The following is a 19,006-nucleotide window of genomic DNA, read 5'->3' as shown; positions in this document are numbered from 1 at the left end:
AAAAAGGAAAAAAAAAAAAAAAAAAAAAAAAAAAAAAAAAAAAAAAGAAAGGTTTGGGTAGGTAAGGGAGGACAGTTGTCCCCTGTGACATCTCTAATGCTGTCTGTTACTGTATGAGTGTTTTATTTTGATAAAAAATAAATAAACATTGATTTTTAACAAAGAGTTGTGAGAGAAGAATCTAAGCTAAGATATGCATACTTTTTGTTTAAGATATGAACTTAATAGAAATCACCCCTAAATCCCCTTCCAAGTTAGAGAATTAAAAAAGGTAAAACTTCCATGTTAAAAGTTACAAAGATTTCTGGCTACTGGAAGTACTTCTACTAATTCTAATAAACAGGAAAGAAAAAGTCTGAATATCCAAACCACGCAACTATCATGGTGGGAATGAAAACCCTGTTTCCTCACCCCAACAGCCGTCCCCTCCAAGCCACCTCACCAGGACCCTCACTCAGCTCGTCAGCCATCCCCTCTGTAAAGTCAGTCCTCCTCCCGAATCCCCCAGAGTCTCCCGGAGTGCTCCCCAATGGTCTGAGCACATTTCCATCATCGCACATGTCCATCATTCTGGACAGCACTAGCTTACTTGTGTGGATTCCGACCCACACTCTGAGCTTCATGAGGACATCCTTAGAAGCCAAACCCTCAGCACCTAGCGTGGTATCAGGCCTTGACAAATGCTAATGAGTGAGTCATAATCCACACCCTGCAGCCCCTCTTATCATTGAACAGTCAATGGGTAAGCCACTTGTTTACTCTGGGTGAATTAAATTTATCTCCCTGTATTCTTACCTGTAGACAGTTCCCAGCTGAATGTAATGAAAAGCATCAATCTTCATCAATACTGCCTTTAAAAACATAAACACATGCACAGGTAAATAATACACAACAATTTGCATATTAAATAAGCAATCTAGGCATCATTATAAATCCTCTCAACATTAGGTTGCCCTAACAAGGAAGCACACTGTATATTTCTGAAAGACTTGCTTATTAATTTAAGTGCTGTACAGTTCTTTAAGGAAATGGCCTATCTGCAAAAGAAAAAAAAAAAATAGATACAGCAACTGGCTCCTCCTCAAAATACCAAAAAGGACTACTAGAAATAAATGGTAACTCCCACACAGCTAAATACATTTATGCTTTTCCAATACATAGTCTCTTCAAAAAGATTTTATCTGAAGACATTTGAATAACTTGGTTCTGTAGGCCAAAGAACATAATTTAAAACCAACTTTAAATTATTCAGCAAAGAAAAGCACCAAACGTACATTTTATTTTCAAACACCATTAAACTGCAGAAAAACATGAGAATTAAGCCTACCCGCTGTACGTCATAATGAAGTCCACGAATTGCAAAATTTGGGTCATACTCATATTTCCTGATTTCCGCAGGATACTAAGAGAGAAGAAAGGAACCAGTTTTAGCTGACAGTATACTAAGTTCAGGATTGTGTCCACATTTGGCCCTTTTACAAAGGCTGAGGCAGCTGGTGCACACTGGTGGGAAGGTGTGGTCGGAGGGGACAAACCACAGCTTGGCCCTCTGCTTCCAGTCCAAGCAGCCCCTGGCCACAGAGCCCTCACCCTGTCCCACACCCTATTTATCTGCCCAAGCACAGCTTGGGCCTCATCCCCCACCCCCAACTTCTCTCCTCTTAACTCTCCCCCCTTCCTTCCCCACCTCCCCTCCCTGTGTCCCTGGACTCCCAGATCCCCAAGACCCCAGAAACACATCTGCTTCTACCTCCGACCTACCCCTTCTTCCTCCCATTTTTAAGCCTGCCAATGAGGGAGAGTTGGAATGTCCCCTATTACCAGAAGCACAACTTTTCCCAAACACACTGCCAACCACCCATCCCTGCGTATTTGAGCCTCTCCATGTAGCAGCCCCCTGGATGACCTGCTCCCAGGTTTCATGGAGAGACACAAGGTGAACACTTTTCAAAGGGGGGCCCTGGGGCCGGCCTGGTGGTGCACTGCTACAGTGCACCACTTGGGAGCGCGGCGGCACTCCCGCCGAGGGTTCAGATCCCACATACAGATCGGCCGCTCACTGGCTGAGCGAGGTGCAGGCGCAACACCGAGGGTTGCGATCCCGTTGCTGGTCCCGGTCCGGTACGGGCGCGACACTGAGGGTTGCGATCCGTTGCCGGTCACGAAAAAAGACAAAAAGGACAAAAAAAAGGGTAGAGGCGAAAAAAAGAAAAAACAATTTTTTAAAAAAGAGTACAGGAAAAGTCTGATCAGGAAGGGACCGATATTGTCAACATTATCTTACTACTTTATTTCAGAGCAAGAAAACCTCTTGGGGGGGGGGCCCTGCCATAAAGCTTTCATCGCCTTTTTCATCTGGACGGCCGGGTGCCACTCCCCCTCGGGAGCTGGAGAAGCCCACAGCTGTCAGGTCCCGCCTCCCCCAACTCAGACCAGGAGGCCCTTCCCTGCATGTGGCCTCCACATCAATGCTCCACCATAAAACAGCTGGCTCCCCTGGTAATTTCCTGGTTGTTCCGCCATTCCTCCCACTATGCGAGAAGGCTGGCTCCTCCCCACCTACTGCATCGGGCCTTCAAGTCCTTCCTGCCTTCCCCAAATTGCTGATCATGACGTAAACTGCTTAAGAACCTGCACAACTATTAAGAGGCCCAGGACACCCTTCTCCATGGATGTCCTGCTAGCTCTTCCTGGCTGGGATCGCATTTGTGTGAGTACATTTCCCGGTCCTACCAGGCTGAACCGCACGTGGCAAGTTTTCAAGTCAAGCTGCATGAAGCACTGACTCAAATGTCGCATTTGGGCTCATCTGTCTAACACCTGCTGTGCGTGCCAAGAAATCACCAAACTGATATTTCCACCCCTAGGCGTTTCCAAGAATTGTGAACACTGTGTATAGTTCTGCATCTTCACTGACACGTTCCGCACAGCCAATGCCATACCCAACGCACAGTAACACAGTTCTGCTCACAGAAAGGACGCCAAGGAACTGTAGCAACTCTGAAGTCTCCTTTTAAACTTGGGAGTGATGAATGAATAAGAGATCACACATGAAAGATATACTTAAAATGTCATTGAGAGAGGCACCTTTATTCAACACTGGCTATGTGCCACACACTAGACTAGACACTTTCTTTTTTTTTTTTTTCCTTTTTGTCTTTTTTTGTGTCCGGCAACGGATCGCAACCCTCAGTGTCGCGCCCATACCGGACCGGGACCGGCAACGGGATCGCAACCCTCGGTGTCGCACCCGTGCCTCGCTCAGCCAGTGAGCGGCCGGTCTGTATGTGGGATCCGAACCCTCAGCAGGAGCGCCAACGCGCTCCCAAGCGGCGCACTGTATCAGTGCGCCATCGGGCCGGCCCTAGACTAGACACTTTCTAAGACCCTATTTATTCCTCCCCATACCAGCATGGAGGAGGCAGGGCATCTCCTGCCTGATTTACTGTTGAATAATCTAAGGATCAGAGTCAAGAAACTTGCCCAAGACCACCCAGCTAGAGAGTGGTCGGGCCAGTATTTGAACCAAGGTCTGTGTCACACCCAAGTCCACCCCTAACCACCACATAGTCCACTCTGGGCCACCACACTGGATGCTCATTGCCTCCCTGTGACGACAGCACCTGCCACCTCAGAGGGGGGTCAGTGAGTTTGCTGAAAGGACTCACGGTGACGAGCAGGGTGCTGACTGTTGACAGATGGTACGTGAGTAACAGAGTGGACACTGCTGAAAAGCCTCGGCTCTTTCTCTGAACGAGGCTTATGTGGGCTCCCCAGCAGGACACAGCCCCACACGCTCACATCCCCCACCTCTTGCTATTGCTGTGTTACTCTTGGGGAGCCACTCTCAAGAGATACATAGTTTTTCAAATGGTCCGAAGACTATTGCAAATGACTTTGAGAACTGACAGAAGCAGCTGAAAGAGCCTCAACAGGGCAATGTCACAGTGAAGAACATGGGGCCTGGGGCTGAGAGACCAGACAACAAACCCTGGTCCTGCCATGTGCTTGCTGAGTGACCCTGGGCAAGGTCCTCCATGTCTAGGAGACTCGGTTTTCTCATCTACAAAGTAAGGATAAGAGCCCTACCCTATGTGATAAGAGCCCTACCCTATGTGGCAGCAAAGAGGATTAAGTCCAAAAATGCATGTGGCAGCCAGGACAGTGCCTGGCACATAGCAAGTGCTCCACAAAATTGAGATGCTTCCCTGGATTGGGAATGGGAGGCCTTTCAATCTACTCTGCTAGCCTTTGCTACTTTCCTATAGGACTTCAGGCCTTTCTCCAAGGCCTCTTCCTTCATCTGCAAAATGAAATGATTGAACTAGGGTGATTTCTAGAATCCACTCTTGCCCTTAAATTGTAATTTCCCCATACATCCAGCAAGTCAAAAATGTCCTCATGATGGGCCCTTTTCCAACCCACATACAATCACACACACACACACACACACACACACACACACACACACACACACACACTAGCACCTCTATGAATAACTAACAGTAACATCCAGCCCAGGAAGCCAGAGCTCTTCACATCAGCCAGTCAGTTACAGTCCTCTGCAATGGTCTATGGCTAGATCTTCAGGACTCTTCATAATTTAGAAACTTCACCACCCAGAAAAACAAGACTCACCCAATTGAGGAGTCATGGAGATAAGTGGTTTCCCTACAAGTAGTAAGAAATATAAAAGACCTTTACTTGGGATTTTTATTAAAACTTCAATTTAGGCCCAGGTCTGGTATCCTTCAGTACCTGGATATGTTCCAACCCAGGTACAATTTGGGCAGGCTAGTATGTGCTGATAAAAAAAAAAGTGTCCCCCTGAAAATGCTACAGAAATGTGCCTACAGCTTCAAGATAAGTTAATACCAAAATGCAGCAGAAAACCCAGAATTCCCTGTGTACATACTTCCTACAGTCCTGCAGCTTGGCCATGTGCCTCCTTCCTGGCCAATCACAGATCTCTGAATACAGCTAGCAGCCTCTACATTAAACACTGCCTGTGAGTTCCTGGGGTCCAGAGGCCCATAAACACATCCGTTTCCCAGAGGTCTCAGTCTGATATTTAAAGTAGCCTAAATTATGAGTCAAATCAGAGGCGGGACAGAAGGACATAAAAACAAAGCTCTCCAAAATCTACACATAAGCTACGGTAAAATGATCTCATCAGAGTGCTGGCCCACATGAAGCCCAACACTCTCACTGACCTGCAGAATTTACGAGTGCAGCCATCAAGTATTTATTGAGCACGTAATTTGTGCCAGGCACCGTGCCACGGTCTGGAAATACGTCAGCAAGCGAAACTGACAAAGTCTCTGCCCCAAGAAGTTTCCACATTACCATAGGGAAGCAGACCATAAACAAACAGAGTATGATGCCTTGCAGTGGTATGTTCTATAAAGAAAATGCAGTATGAGGGTTCAGAGATATGGAAAAAAAAAAATCAGGAACAAGCCATCAGGCTGTCTGTGGGCAGGACAGGTGCTCCAGGGCAGACAGAGGAAATAACCAGCGACAACACCCAAAAGCAGCAAGGTGTGTGGCAGTTCAAGGAGCACCAAGGAGGCCAGCGTGGCTGGAGCAGAGCCAGCTAGGGCAGGTGTGAGAAGAGGTGGCTGGCAAGGATGCCAAGAGCCTGGGGCACAGCAGGTAACCTCATTATGATGTGGTGAGAACGGCACTTCACCTCTGTGGCCTTCCTCCAGAGAACCCATAACCCAGTCTCATCACGAAGAAAACATCAGACTCTACAATACCCACCCAGTACTCTTCAAAACTGTCGCGGTCATCAAAAACAAGGAAAATCAGAAAAAGCCAAGTGGAGCCTAAGGAGACATGACAGCCAAATGTAATATGGTATTCCTAGATAGGATAGTGGTGCAGGAAAAGAACATTACGTAAGACCTAAGGAAATTTGAACAACGTATGGACTTTAGCTAATAATAATGTACCATTATTAGTTCTTCAGTTGCGACAAATGTACCACTGTAACGTCAAATGTTAACATTAGAGGAAACTGGGTGTGGGGTATATATACAGAAACTTGGTATTATCTTTGCAACTTTTCTGCAAGCCTAAAACTAAGTTTATTTTAAAACAAAAGAGTGACCCACAGCATTTGCTGAGAAGTTGGATGTGGGACACAGAATGCAGGAGGTCACAGCCGATGTTAGGTTTTGTATTCAAATGACCAGGTGATTGTGGGCACCAACAAATGAGAAGAGAACGTTGACAAATGTGTGAATTTGGAGAGGAAATCAAGAGCTTTAACAGCTCCTTCTTCTCCTTGGTGGTCGTGTGAAAGGAAAATACAGACACTTATTACCTGAGTTTTTTTTCCATTTCTATTTCTGTAAAAATTTGTTCTTGAAAAAACTGAGTAATTATGAAAGAGCTGAACTTTTTATATTGGCTTTTTAGAAAGATGCTAAATTGCAAATGTACTGTTCTATTACTGTGCATTTCCAAAGCAGATGTCTTCCCATCTCCACAAGTACATAAAGTACACTCGGTCTTGGCAGGAAAAATGGTACTGAACTCAGTGCATCTTGGAAGAATTATTTTGTTTAATCAGAGCCCGAGAAAAATCTGCATGAGCATAATTAACTCTATTAATATGCCTGATATAATTAGTATTATAACTTATTTCTTTTATCGCAGCACAAGACAGACATAATGAGAATGAAATCTCAATGATTCTTAAATCTAGAGGCTTTTCTCTATTTTATCTATCTTTCCCCACAAATTTCATAAATTTTTCATGTTCATAAATTTTTTATTTTCATGAATATTTTATTTTCATCTGAACAAAAAATCCCATAGGGTAGAATGGTGTTATTAACCCTGCCGGGGGCAACAAGGAGTCAGAGAGAGCATACAGGTTCCTTGGAAACAGACAGATCTAAGTTCAAATCCTGGTTCTGCCTCAGGAAGAGGTAACGTCCCTGTGATCTTACCCGGTGCTTGTGGCCTTGATCTAGCAGCTTAACTCTTTCAGCCTCACTTTCCTCAACTGTAAAACAGAGACAACATGTATGTGCAGAGTTGTTGTGCATATTAGAAATAATAATATTAGCAACAGCTAGCACTTATTCAGTGTTTCCTTTACATATATTAACTCATTTAGTTATCACAGTAACACTGTGAGGAAAGCACTGTTACTAAGCCCATTTTACATAGGAGGAAACTGAGGCCCAGAGAAATTGGGTGAGTTGATCAAGATTACATGGGAAATAAGTGGTGAAAGCCAGGATTTGCAGCCAGGATTTGCTTTAGAACCTGTGCTTTCAGCACCCAGCAGACAATCAATGCACAGTGCTGTTAGGACAATGGCCTGCATTAATGACATCAAAGTCACAGGAATGTTGCAGCTGCCCTGGGACCAGAACGCCGGCACCGCTGCAGCATTCCTCCAGCTCGCTCTCCCAGTGGGGTGGTGAAGAGACGGTGGTGGATGGCAGACAGGAAGCAAGGGCAGAACCCCCTGGCTCTAATACTGCTTCCATCCTCACGGCCCAGGGAAAGGACCGCGCTTGTAATGGATAGTTTTTTGAGCAAATGGAGAAGTGCTGCTGGACGGCAAGTGGCTAGGTGGCTTTACATCTAGTAAACTGGCCGTCACTAAAGAAAGCTGGCTGTTGGCTTAGTGGCAGAAGGGAAGGTTATTTTTGGTAAACACCATTTCTGCATTTTGGACAAGGACAAAATGAGTTGCTTAAGCCCACTGATAACCAAAAGTTGAGAGGGATGAGAAAATATACTGGATCAAATAGTCTGGATCCAAAACTAATGGAAACTTTGGCTACATTAATAAAAGTATGGAATCCAGAATCGGGGAGGTAATGGTCTCCCTCTATTCCATACTAGTTGGACCCCATCTGGAGTAATATCTTCAATTCAAGGTCTCATATTTGAGACGGACAAACCAGAGTTCACACAAAGGAGGGTGACCAGGATGGTGAAAAGAACAGAAAAGAGGACAAATGAACATGCTTGAAAGAACGAAGAACGATCAGCCTGGGAAAAGAGAAGTCCTGGAGGGCACAATGGCTGGTCTGCACAACACCCAGCCCATTATGCTTAGATGTCCACTACTCAAACATCAGTCTGCAGATCTGGGTTTCTAGGTTACTCATACCCACCCACCCTTAGCCCACCTTTGCTGGCAAACTCCTTCAAGACTTGGCTGAAATATCATCTTCTTTCTTTCCCCAATTCTCTCAGGCAGAGAACGTTGTTCCAACCATTCCGTATGCATCCTCAGCTCTGTTCTGTCTACAGAGGCCTCCACCAGGTGGCTTCATGATTTATCTGTCTACATGACCAACTCTCCCCCCGGCCCCAGCCTCTTGGTTCTCCATGGGCAATGCCTGTGTCCTATTCATCTTTGTCCTTCCTGCCTCTGTGACAGAGCTTGGAGCATTGGAGGCACTTAAAGACTTAGGGAGTATATGAAGGAAGGAAGGAAGAAGAGAGATCAATTGGTGAAAGCTGTACAAAGGCAAGATTCTTCAACCCTGGAAGAACCTCCTAAAAGTCACAACTGCCTCCTGGGATAGTGTGCTCCAGTCCAAGATGGAGATTCAAGACACACCTCTCGGGATGATGTCAGGGGTACTTCAAGGGCACTAGTCCAGATGACCTCTGAGGATGTTTCTCATCCCGATTCCTGAAATGTGTACTCAAACCAGACTAGAGAAAAGAAAGTTAGGTGTTGAGCATTTTGGTTTATTTCCTTCCTCATTAAAAGCTCTCAACAATGCTATGCATCAGAAGACATTTAAATATTCTTTACATAAGAAAGCAATGCCAACCAGTGGTAAGGGTAAAACATTGCCTATCATTTGAGGAAGCCCTTCTAACCAGAACTCAGCAGGCTGCCACTTCATCAAGCTCTGGGAGAAACTATGTTGCCCTTCTGCAAAAAATGAGAGGGTAAATATCTGTAGCCAAATCTGCACTAATGCATACCTTGGGACAATCTTTTGCCAAAGAGACATCTAAAGACTTTTAAAAAAAAAACAACTATCTTCCAGGTAAGAGTCATTTGGAAATGTGGAATGGAACAAAATCTACTCATTCATTCAGCAACAGGTAACTAAAAGATGTCTATGTGCCAGGCATGGGGCCAGGCCAGCTCAAGGTTGTTCTCCAAATACCTATGAAAAAAAAGAGGGAGGAAGAGGCAACGTCCCTGTGGTCTTACCCGGTGTTCATTGATGAGAAGGTCCCGAGCAGCATTAAATATCAGCGTGTGCAGGTGCTTTGAATAAAACACCAAGGTGTAGTCATAATCAAAGCCATAGATTTCAATGTCCGACAGGCTCATTTCATTGTTCGAGAAAATGGCATCTGGATTCAACAAGTTGCTCATAATTGAAGGAACCAATTCTGGAAGTAAAGAAGAAAATACATTATACCACACAATACATAAGGGTTAATATGATTTCTAAATAAAATGAATAAACTAGAGTACAAGAATGATTTGCTTCATCTGGAAAACATCATGCTGAGTGGAAAAAGACAGTCACAAAGGACCACATGCTATATGATTCCATTTATACGAAATGGGGGTTGGCCAGTTGGCTCAGTTGGTTAGAGTGCAGCCTTATAACATCAAGATCATGGGTTCGGATCCCCGTACCAGCCAGCCAGCAAAAAAAAATTTTTTAAATAAAGCGTGGTTAAAGTTATTTATGTGAAATGTCCAGAAAAAACAAATCCATAGGGACAAAAAGTAGATTAGTGATTGCCTAGGACTGGGAAATTGCGGGAAGTAGAGAGTGACTGCTAATGAGCATGGAATTTCTTTTGGGGGTAATGAAAATGTTCTAAAGTTGATTGTGGTGATGGTGATTGTTGAGGACCTCTTGTGAATACACTAAAAGCCACTGAATGGGAGACTTTAAATGGGTGAATTGTACGGTATGCAAATTATATCTCAATAAAACTGTTATTAAAAAAGAATACTTACTTCAACATCACAAAATTTTTGTTTTGCTTTAAAAATGCATGCTAGTTACAGATTTTAGAAGACAAAAGTATAGATAATAAACTTAAATAACACATCCCACCACTCAAAAAAACTATCAACATTTTATATAATTGCTGCCAATATTTTTCTATGTATACAGCTTATATAGATGACTCACATTGTTGTACTGGTTGGTACTATGCTCTGTCAATTTAACATTCAATCATGACTCTATCCTCAGATCATTACAGGCTTTCCCAGATTATGACCTTAAACTATAACATAAAACTGTGGTATATTGATATTATGACCTTAAACTATAACATAAAACTGGTATATTGATGTGGCATAATTAACCCATTACTGTCATACATTTAGGTTTTTTCTTTTTTTTTTTTTTTCCTTTTTGTCTTTTTTCGTGACTGGTAACGGGATCGCAACCCTCAGTGTCGCGCCCGTACCGCGACCGGAAACGGGATCGCAACCCTCGGTGTCGTGCCCGCACTGCGCTCAACCAGTGAGCGGACCGGTCTCTATATGGGATCCGAACCCTCGGCGGGAGCACCGCCGCACTCCCAAGTGCCACACTCTACCGAGTGCGCCACCGGGCCAGCCCATAGGTTTTTTCTTTTTTAATAAAAACACTGTGATGAACACCTTCATGTGTTAATCTCTGTCTGCCTTTCAAGTTATTTCTTTCAGATGGTGTATAAGAAGCTTGAAGTCACCCCCACAAACCATCAGGGTCCACTGGATCCAATGTCAGTTTTGAGTTTCTTTTTTGAACAGTTCTACCTATTTCTAAGGATTGCTATTTCATGACTCTTATTCATTCTTTCTTAGGAGTCTTCCAAAAATTCATTTTACCTTGCAATTTTCATGAGTCCACTGAACCCTTTTAAAAATCTAAGATGCAATAGGGGATGTTAGTGATCTTATTTTTCCAATAGGTTGAAACATTTTGTATCATCCTAGTAATTATTTCATCATTACCCATCAATTACTGCCACCTATGATCAAAACAAGAAAAAGACTAAATTAAGAAAGCAGGAGAATCATAGGACATCACCCAAGAGGGTGCAATAGTGAAATGTCATCACTACGACATCATCCTTCAGTTCTCACTGCACTGCCCAAGGAATTTCACCATTTTCAAGAAGGTATAAAAGAAGTCTGAAGATATTGTCTTTGCAGACACAGCTGAGAATTAAAAATTTTTCATTTTCCACCCATAATGGCAAAAAGAAGCAAGGTGAGAGAGAAAGACATTTCACAGTTATTAGATGTATCAGAAGATGAATGAAGGCACAGAGAGCAGTTCTGTGGAGTCTAAAGATAACGGAGAAATTGACCATATAAGTGAAATCTCAGACTATGAGACTATGACCATATCTTAGATGAAATTTAGGATCAAAGATTAATCAATATACTTCTAGAGACAAAAATGAAACAGTATTCTCATCCGGTGAGTCATTTAACAGATAGTCATTTAACAGGAGAACCTCACCAAGCAATATTTTGTCACAAGAACATGGACCATCCTATTTTACTAAAAGAATGTATGACCGTATTCTTTTCACCTTTTTGTTTGTGCGCCAAAATTTGTTTGAAATAGCTCATAAGTAGACAAATGCTGAAGGAAGGTGACTTTTTGGAGACAGGTGCAAAACAACCTACACATGCACACCAAAACTGAACTGCCCCTGTTTTACTATTCTTTACATTACTACACACAACCGCATGGCTCCATTATAACAGCTAATGTTTATTACACACTTACCATGTACTACATGCTATCAAAAAGACTTTACATTATTTCATTTAATCCTTTCAACATCCTTATGAAGCAAATTATCCCCACTTTATGAGGACACTTGAAGCACACAGAAATTACATAATTTGCTGAAGGATACACAACCACCAAATAGCAGGGCTGGGATTTGAACCTGGGAAATTTGGCTCCAGAATCCATGTTCTTAACTCCTTTCCCTAGGGTTATAGGAATCAACCAGCATCTGTGAAGGGTACAATTGCTTCTAAAATAAAATGTTGTCAATCCATCATTTCTGAGCTTCCCTTTTCCTTTCTGCTCACTTCCTTCTGACTATGAATGGCCCAGTTATCCACTTCCACCCTAAGGGGCCACATGAAATACTCAAGAAGTATGGTGACACCTCCAATCAGGGGACTGAGGTCCCAATCAAGGCACCATCCCAGCTGCAGTGAGGTATTCTGCACATTCCACAAGGCTCCTTAAGAGCACTGGGATATGGATCCCTTTGAAAACTTAACAGAAGTTATAGAATCCTCTACCAAGAAAAATACATTACAGATTTTGCATAAAAATTCAGGAGGTTTGACCCTAAATCGTGTTCAAGGCCCCAGTTAAATTCCCGCATTACACCTACCTAAAACCAAGCCTTTATATCTCCACATGGAATTTCAGGACCAATGAAGGCAAATGTATGAATGAACACATTAATTTCACTCACACTGACAATCTAGACGTGACTGAGCCTCTTGAAAACCCAAACAGCCAAGATTCACCAACATTTCCACTTCTTCATTAGTTTTTTTAAAATCAATGAAACGGTAACCATGGCTTTTATTTTTCTTTTGCAAATAAGACGGATCTGAGGACAATAAACAGACAGTAACATTTTACAAAACTTGGAAACAGAGAGTTCATAAGAACTAGTCCTGAGGAAGGGGAGAAGCCAGCAGTCCCAAGCTCTTTGGTATCTAACACCAAAGATCTTCTGGCCTTACATAATCAGCAGGCCACTGCAGATGATGCTATTTTCTGACTATGACCACACGACACTGTCCAAATGATGTGAGTGAAGGGGGACTGCTTACAGAGTGGCCAAAATCCACTTTTACAAATGACCTTTCCAAGGGAGGTTCTAACAGCCTGTCTAATTAGAAGTTTATATTTAGAAATGGTGTTGGCAAGAAAGTCTCCCTCTCTGCTACCTGAGAAGATTGTATGAAGCCCTCAAGGAAAAACTACTACGATGGAAAATCACTACTGGACAATCACTACTAGCCAGCACATCTCCGAGAGCTGCACGGGAATGCCCTGCTGGAGGGGAAAGCCCGAGGTACATGAATGCCGTCACCTGAAAGCCTGGGTGTTTAATCTGTCATCCTCAACCACGAGGAACAGCAGCTTAAAAAGGATCTCAGCACCTTGTACAAGAATAAACATGAATAATTTCAAGGCAAAAGAAAACAGTCTGTCTAAACCTTCGACTTTAAAGTATAAACGGAATGAAGCTTGACTAGTGTCTTGCTAGGGTCATTGCTACGCCAATTGTCTGGTTGGGGTAATAGTATTGTTAAAGCAACTCATAACTAAAGCCAAAACGTTTCATTATTTTAGTTAACACTAAGTTTTCCATTTGTATTGTCAGGGCTAGGGGTTAGGGCTCACAGACCCTTCAAACCCATTGTACAGACTGGGTCACCAGACCCTTCACATGCCAGGCTGGGTCACCAGACCCCTCACACACAGGTCCATGGTAGGTAATTGGGAAATATCCCAGGAGCCGTTGGCAGACGGCACGAGCTCAGTCCTCAGCAGTAGCAGAAGCAACAGCAGCAGTGGCCTCTTGGGGCATCCCGAGGGCACAGGCAGCAACAGCCTCCAGCAGCAGTAGCGGCCTCTCTGTGGACCCCCCTGGGGCATCCGGGGCGGGGGGAGGCACTGTGGATCAGAGCCACTCATCCTTTATACTTAAGTCCATAACCCAGCATGTCCACCTGGGTGCACATAATTACATTAGACAACAGCCAAGGAACACCTGGGCACACGTGCATATTTACATCAAATGCCAGGCAAGATTCCGAACCCCTCAAGGGACCCTGATCATTTATATTCACTTTCCCTACAATCCACCCCTTTGGAGTCCCCTGCCATACAATCTATGCATTCAGAATCTTCCACGATGTTCCCTTAGCGAGGATGAATGACCCTTGCATTCATATAACCTGTTGTACATTCATATAACCTATTGTACATATTACACACCTTGAGGCTTGCCCCCGTAGCTCTACCTTTTCAGCTATATTTAGTGACATTCCATCCCAACAGTCCCAAAAGTCTTTAGCTTGTTGCAGCACCAACTGGAAAGTTCAAAGTCTCATCTGAGACTAAAGGCAAAACTTCTTTCAGCTGTGAACCTGTAGAAATCAAAAACAAATTTATCCACCTCCAAGATACCATAGGACAGACACTGAGTACACATTACCATTCCAGAAGAAAGGAACAGAAAAGAAAGACAAACAGGCCCAAAATAAATCCAAAACCCAAACAGGGCAAACATTAAGCACGGTGGGGCATCTGAGCCCCCAAAGCATCGGGCAGCCTCACTCCCACAGCTCTGCCAGGTGCAGCCCACTGAGCTGTCCTGGTGCCTGTGACTTTCCCAGGCTGGTGCTGCACATTGCCAGCAGACCCACAGTTCTGGGCTCCAGTGGCAGCCCCGCTGTCCTGGCTCCACTAGATATTTTCCTGATGAGGGCTCTCTGTGGGGGTTCCGACCCCACTTTTCTGCTCCACATTTCTCCATAGGTGGTGTCCACCGCAGCTCCACCCCTGCAGCAGGTCTCTACCTTCTATACGTCTTCTGCAGTCTGGGTGGAGGCTGCCACATCTCCAATGCTCTCATGTTCTGCCAGCCTGCAAACTCAACACAACACAATCGCAAAGGTTTCCAGCCTATGCTCTCTGGAGTTGCTGTACAAACCACACTTGGGGCCACCCAAGACATAGCTACTCCAGCCAGAGCAGCTAGAGTGCAGAGAGCAGTTTGCTGAGGGCAATGACACCTCATGTCTGTCCTCCAGAAAAACTCAGTTCTCCTAAGCCTCAGGCCCTGTGATGGAAGGGGTGCTCTCCCAAACTTCTGAAATGCCTCTCTCCCACTGTCTTGGCTATTAGCATCTAGCTGCTCCATCCCTGGCTCCTGAATTACTTGAATCAAAGGGCATACAGCCCCACCATTTACTCACAGTCTTGGGCAGTTCAAATAGCTGCATTTGCCCAGTCCATCAAGGAGTGGCTGCCCTGCCCCTGTGCATATCGGCGGCTCTCCTGTAACCACTGCCACAGAGACAGGCACGTAGTAACGGAGGCTAACTTTTCCACCTTTTCTTTTTTTTTTTTTTTTTTTTTTTGTCTAGTATTCAAGAGACAGCTCTGTCCGACTATAGTATGGTTACTGAGAATATTCATCAACATCTCTTTTTTTTTTTCCTTTTTGTCTTTTTTCGTGACCGGTAACGGGATCACAACCCTCGGTGTCGCAGCCGTACCGCGACCGGCAATGGGATCGCAACCCTAGGTGTCGCGCCCGCACCGCGCTCAACCAGTGAGCGGACCATTCTCTATATGGGATCTGAACCCTCGGCGGGAGCGCCACCGCACTCCCAAGCGCCACACTCTACCGAGTGCGCCACCGGGCCGGCCCTTTTCCACCTTTTCACCAGGTGAAGATATACTTGAAATTCTGCAGGGGCACCCGTCCTCGGGTCATCTGCCCACCTGCATGTGGCACTCTTTTCTTGGGTTTATACAGCACCCCTCAAGCCATCTGCCTTCAGACAAACGTGACATGCATTTGCTACATCTTCTCCAGAGCACATTACACCATCCTCCTTCTCGGGTTTAAGTGGCACCCAGTGAGCCATCTGCCTTCAGACAAATGCAACATGCATTTACTACATCGTCTCCTGAGCACATCACACCATCCACCCCTAGGTCCTATAACTGCGCCAGCCAGAGGCTCTCCCTGTTTCTGATGCTTTACTGTTCCCCAAGCCGACCAATTCGACCTGGGTATATGGGACATAGGTCATGAATTGGGTCACCTGTGGGTTGCCTACCAGTCCACCTGGTCTCATAGGCTGCTCATGCTTCACTTTCTGATGAGCAGGTCATGCCAGGAGATGCACAGTCTCCCCCAACTCACCATCAGGTTCATCGTCGTCCCTGGTGTCGGAAGCAGGAGTGACTTCAGCCTCCAGGGCATGTACTTGTGTTTCCAACCTGTCTGCTTTCTGCTGCAAATCTAGAAACTGTGACGCTTCAAGGGGTTTCTGGTCCATGTCGGCTCACAGTACAGTGAGCAACAGCCAGACCCTGGTCAACCAGAAAGACGCCACCAGGCACCACATATCCAAGGGTAGCCATATTTCCTCTCCCTCCCAAGGGGCTTTCTGCTTCTTTTCCTGCTTGGCATCCTACCCACAACGCCGGTGCCAGGCTCTCTTACCTGCCCAGAATCCTGCAACTACTACATCGGTTGTAAAGCTACAGCAATACCTACGCTAATTGTATCACTAGGCATTTCACAACTAAAGCCAAAACGTTTCATTATTTTAGTTATACTAAGTTTCGATTTGTATTGTCAGGGCTAGGACTCAGACACTCCAATCCCATTGTACAGACTGGGTCTCAGGTCCTTCACATGCCACGCTGGGTCACCAGACCTCTCACATGCCTGGCTGGGTGACAAGACCCCTCACTTGCCAGGCTGGGTCACCAGACCCCTTATACACAGGTCCACGCTAGGTAATTAGGAAAGATCCTGGGAACCATTGGCAGACGGCACGAGCTCAGTCCTCAGCAGTAGCAGCAGTAGAAGCAGCAGCAGCGGTGGCCTCTTGGGGCACCTCAGGGGCACTGGCAGCAACAATTTGCGGCAACAGCCTCCAGCAGCAATAGCAGCCTCCCCATGGCTCCCCAGGGGCATCCCAGGGGGGAGGAGCACTGTGGATCAGAGCCACTCGTCCTTTATACTTAAGCCCATAACCCAGGACACCTCGGTGCACAAGCACAATTACATTAGACAATAACCAAGGAATACCTGGATGCACATGCATATTTGCATCAAACGCTCACCCCTCGAGGGACCCTGACAATGTATATTCACTTTCCCTACATATGGTAAAATCCTATTCTTAATTTTTTGAGAAACTGCCATACTGTTTTCCATAGAGGCTGCACCGCTTTCTGGGTTTTGTTTGTTTTTTCAAGACCACCACAGAAGAATACCACCCCTTGCCTAAATTTTATCTTTGCTATTGACAGAAAGAACATGAAGAAAAGCAGATCTTCATACTGGTACAGAAGTCAGACAGTTTCCACCTATTCAAGGAAACATTTTTAAAACTGTGTAAAGATCTGAATTAGAAAGTACATCTTTTGCCAAGTACTTTGTCTCCTTTAAAGTTCAGAAATGCCAAATGCCTCTCCCTTAATAAAGGCCTCGAGCTTGGCAGAGCCAGCACCATCTGTCACAGAGCAGTGTGTGGAGACAGCGCCGGGTAGAAATCCATGGCCTGAGTCATGTCAAGGGATAGTCCTCATGTTTTCAGAAAGGCCATGTGACTATCACTCGGCCCTTGGGTACACACAAACTGGAGAGTTCTAGCAGTTCACCAAATACTTTAATTGCTCTCAGCACTAACCAGCCAGATAAGGACAGGAGGATGTAAGGGATGGACTGGACAGACTGAGGCCCCAAGGCTGCCTGTGATAAGCAATGGTCGTGGGCACTGGTTGGTTGTGCTCACCCAGTGTGGATGTACCATCTCACGCTCACTTCTGTACAGGTGGCCCCTCTTTCCAGGCACTTGGGAAGGATTACAGTCCTCCTTCCCCTGCCCTGGCTCTGGCCAGCTCTGACATGCGTCAATTCCAGGGCAGCACACTCCCTTCCCCCACTGTGCCTACAGTGGAGACACGTGATGCGGACAAGATGAGATAGCGTGGAAGGCTAGGCCTCCACAAGGAGGACAACTGCCCTGGAGAGCTACTGGAGTCTCTGGTTATGGCTGTCTATAATAAGCCACTGAGATTTTGGTGTTGCTTGTCACTGCAGCATGACCTAGCCTAATCTGATATTGCTCCAACACTCTGAATTTCTTTGGGAAACCTCCCCTCCCCAACACTCTGACTGTATGGTCTTTGTGGGGTTCCATTCCCAACTCCAGGAAGACAGCACGTGACCCAGGCCTGGTTAACAGAGCACCTGTATTCCCTTACCAACATTGATTGCTTTGGGGCAGGCAAAGGACTCCATTAGCCAATGTGAATCGATGAGCCCAATCAAGTCAATTTCTGGATTTGTAAGGGAATTTCAAGGAAGAGTCACTCTTTTCTTCCAAACTTGGACCTAAGAGGACATAAATCTGCTGTAAACAGCCATTACCAGGAACCTAAAAAAAATGCCAATGGGGATGAAAGAAAGGTCAGGAGACACAGAGAAACCACCCAGTGACATCATCTGAACCCCTGGATCCACTCAGGCTTGAAGTTAGTACTATATATGAATTTTTAATTCCATGAGCCCACAAAATTTCTTCCTATAACCTTTTTTTTTTTCCACTTTGATTAAATAAGTTTCTATTGCTTGCAACCACAGGAGCCCTAACCTATTTTAAGGATATTCAGCCACTCAAAATTCTCAGACTACAAATTTTAACTTCTTAACCTGGCATCAAAGGCATTCCCATTTATACTTTCATCCATCTTTCCAATCTTTAATTCTCCTTCATATGTCATATTTTTAACAAGATGAGTGATCTACTACTCAGTGTTCTCCAACATATACTATAGTTGAGTACCGAGTTAAATCTGCCTGGAATATTCTGTCTCTTTGTCTAACATCTATGCATAAACACTGGTCAGCTATATGGAAAAAATGTCAAGTAAGATTTTCCTTTACACTATGCTGCAAAATGAACACCACATGAGAATCAAAGAGTTTAAAAAAATCTTAAACATTAAAAATGTAGGGCCGGCCCGGTGGCGCACTGCGCTAGTGCGCCGCTTGGGAAGCGCGGAGGCGCTCCCGCCGAGGGTTCGGATCCCACACACAGACCGGTTCCCGCTCACTGGCTGAGCGAGGCACGGGGGCAACACCGAGGGTTGCGATCCCGTTGCCGGTCCCGGTCCAGTGCGGGGACGACACTGAGGGTTGCGATCCATTGCCGGACATGGAAAAAAGACAAAAAAAA

General features: G+C 45.1%; 1 protein-coding gene across 1 annotated transcript in view; it reads right to left on the bottom strand.

Moving 5' to 3' along the window:
* Positions 1-19,006, bottom strand: part of NT5DC3 (5'-nucleotidase domain containing 3) — a 59,582-nt gene that overhangs the window by 26,764 nt on the left and 13,812 nt on the right. Inside the window, exons 2-4 of the mRNA XM_008570284.1 lie at positions 9,212-9,396; positions 1,328-1,402; positions 796-851 (exon numbers count right to left, since the gene is read on the bottom strand). Of these exons, the coding sequence (XP_008568506.1) occupies positions 796-851; positions 1,328-1,402; positions 9,212-9,379 (299 nt within the window). The 5' untranslated portion in view covers positions 9,380-9,396. The remainder of the gene's footprint in view (positions 1-795; positions 852-1,327; positions 1,403-9,211; positions 9,397-19,006) is intronic.

The sequence above is a fragment of the Galeopterus variegatus genome, unplaced genomic scaffold (genome assembly GCF_000696425.1).
Source record: "Galeopterus variegatus unplaced genomic scaffold, G_variegatus-3.0.2 Scaffold588, whole genome shotgun sequence".
Lineage (NCBI taxonomy): Eukaryota > Metazoa > Chordata > Mammalia > Dermoptera > Cynocephalidae > Galeopterus > Galeopterus variegatus.
The sequence above is the reverse complement of the archived record's forward strand: the minus strand, read 5'-3'. Positions and strand labels throughout refer to the sequence as shown.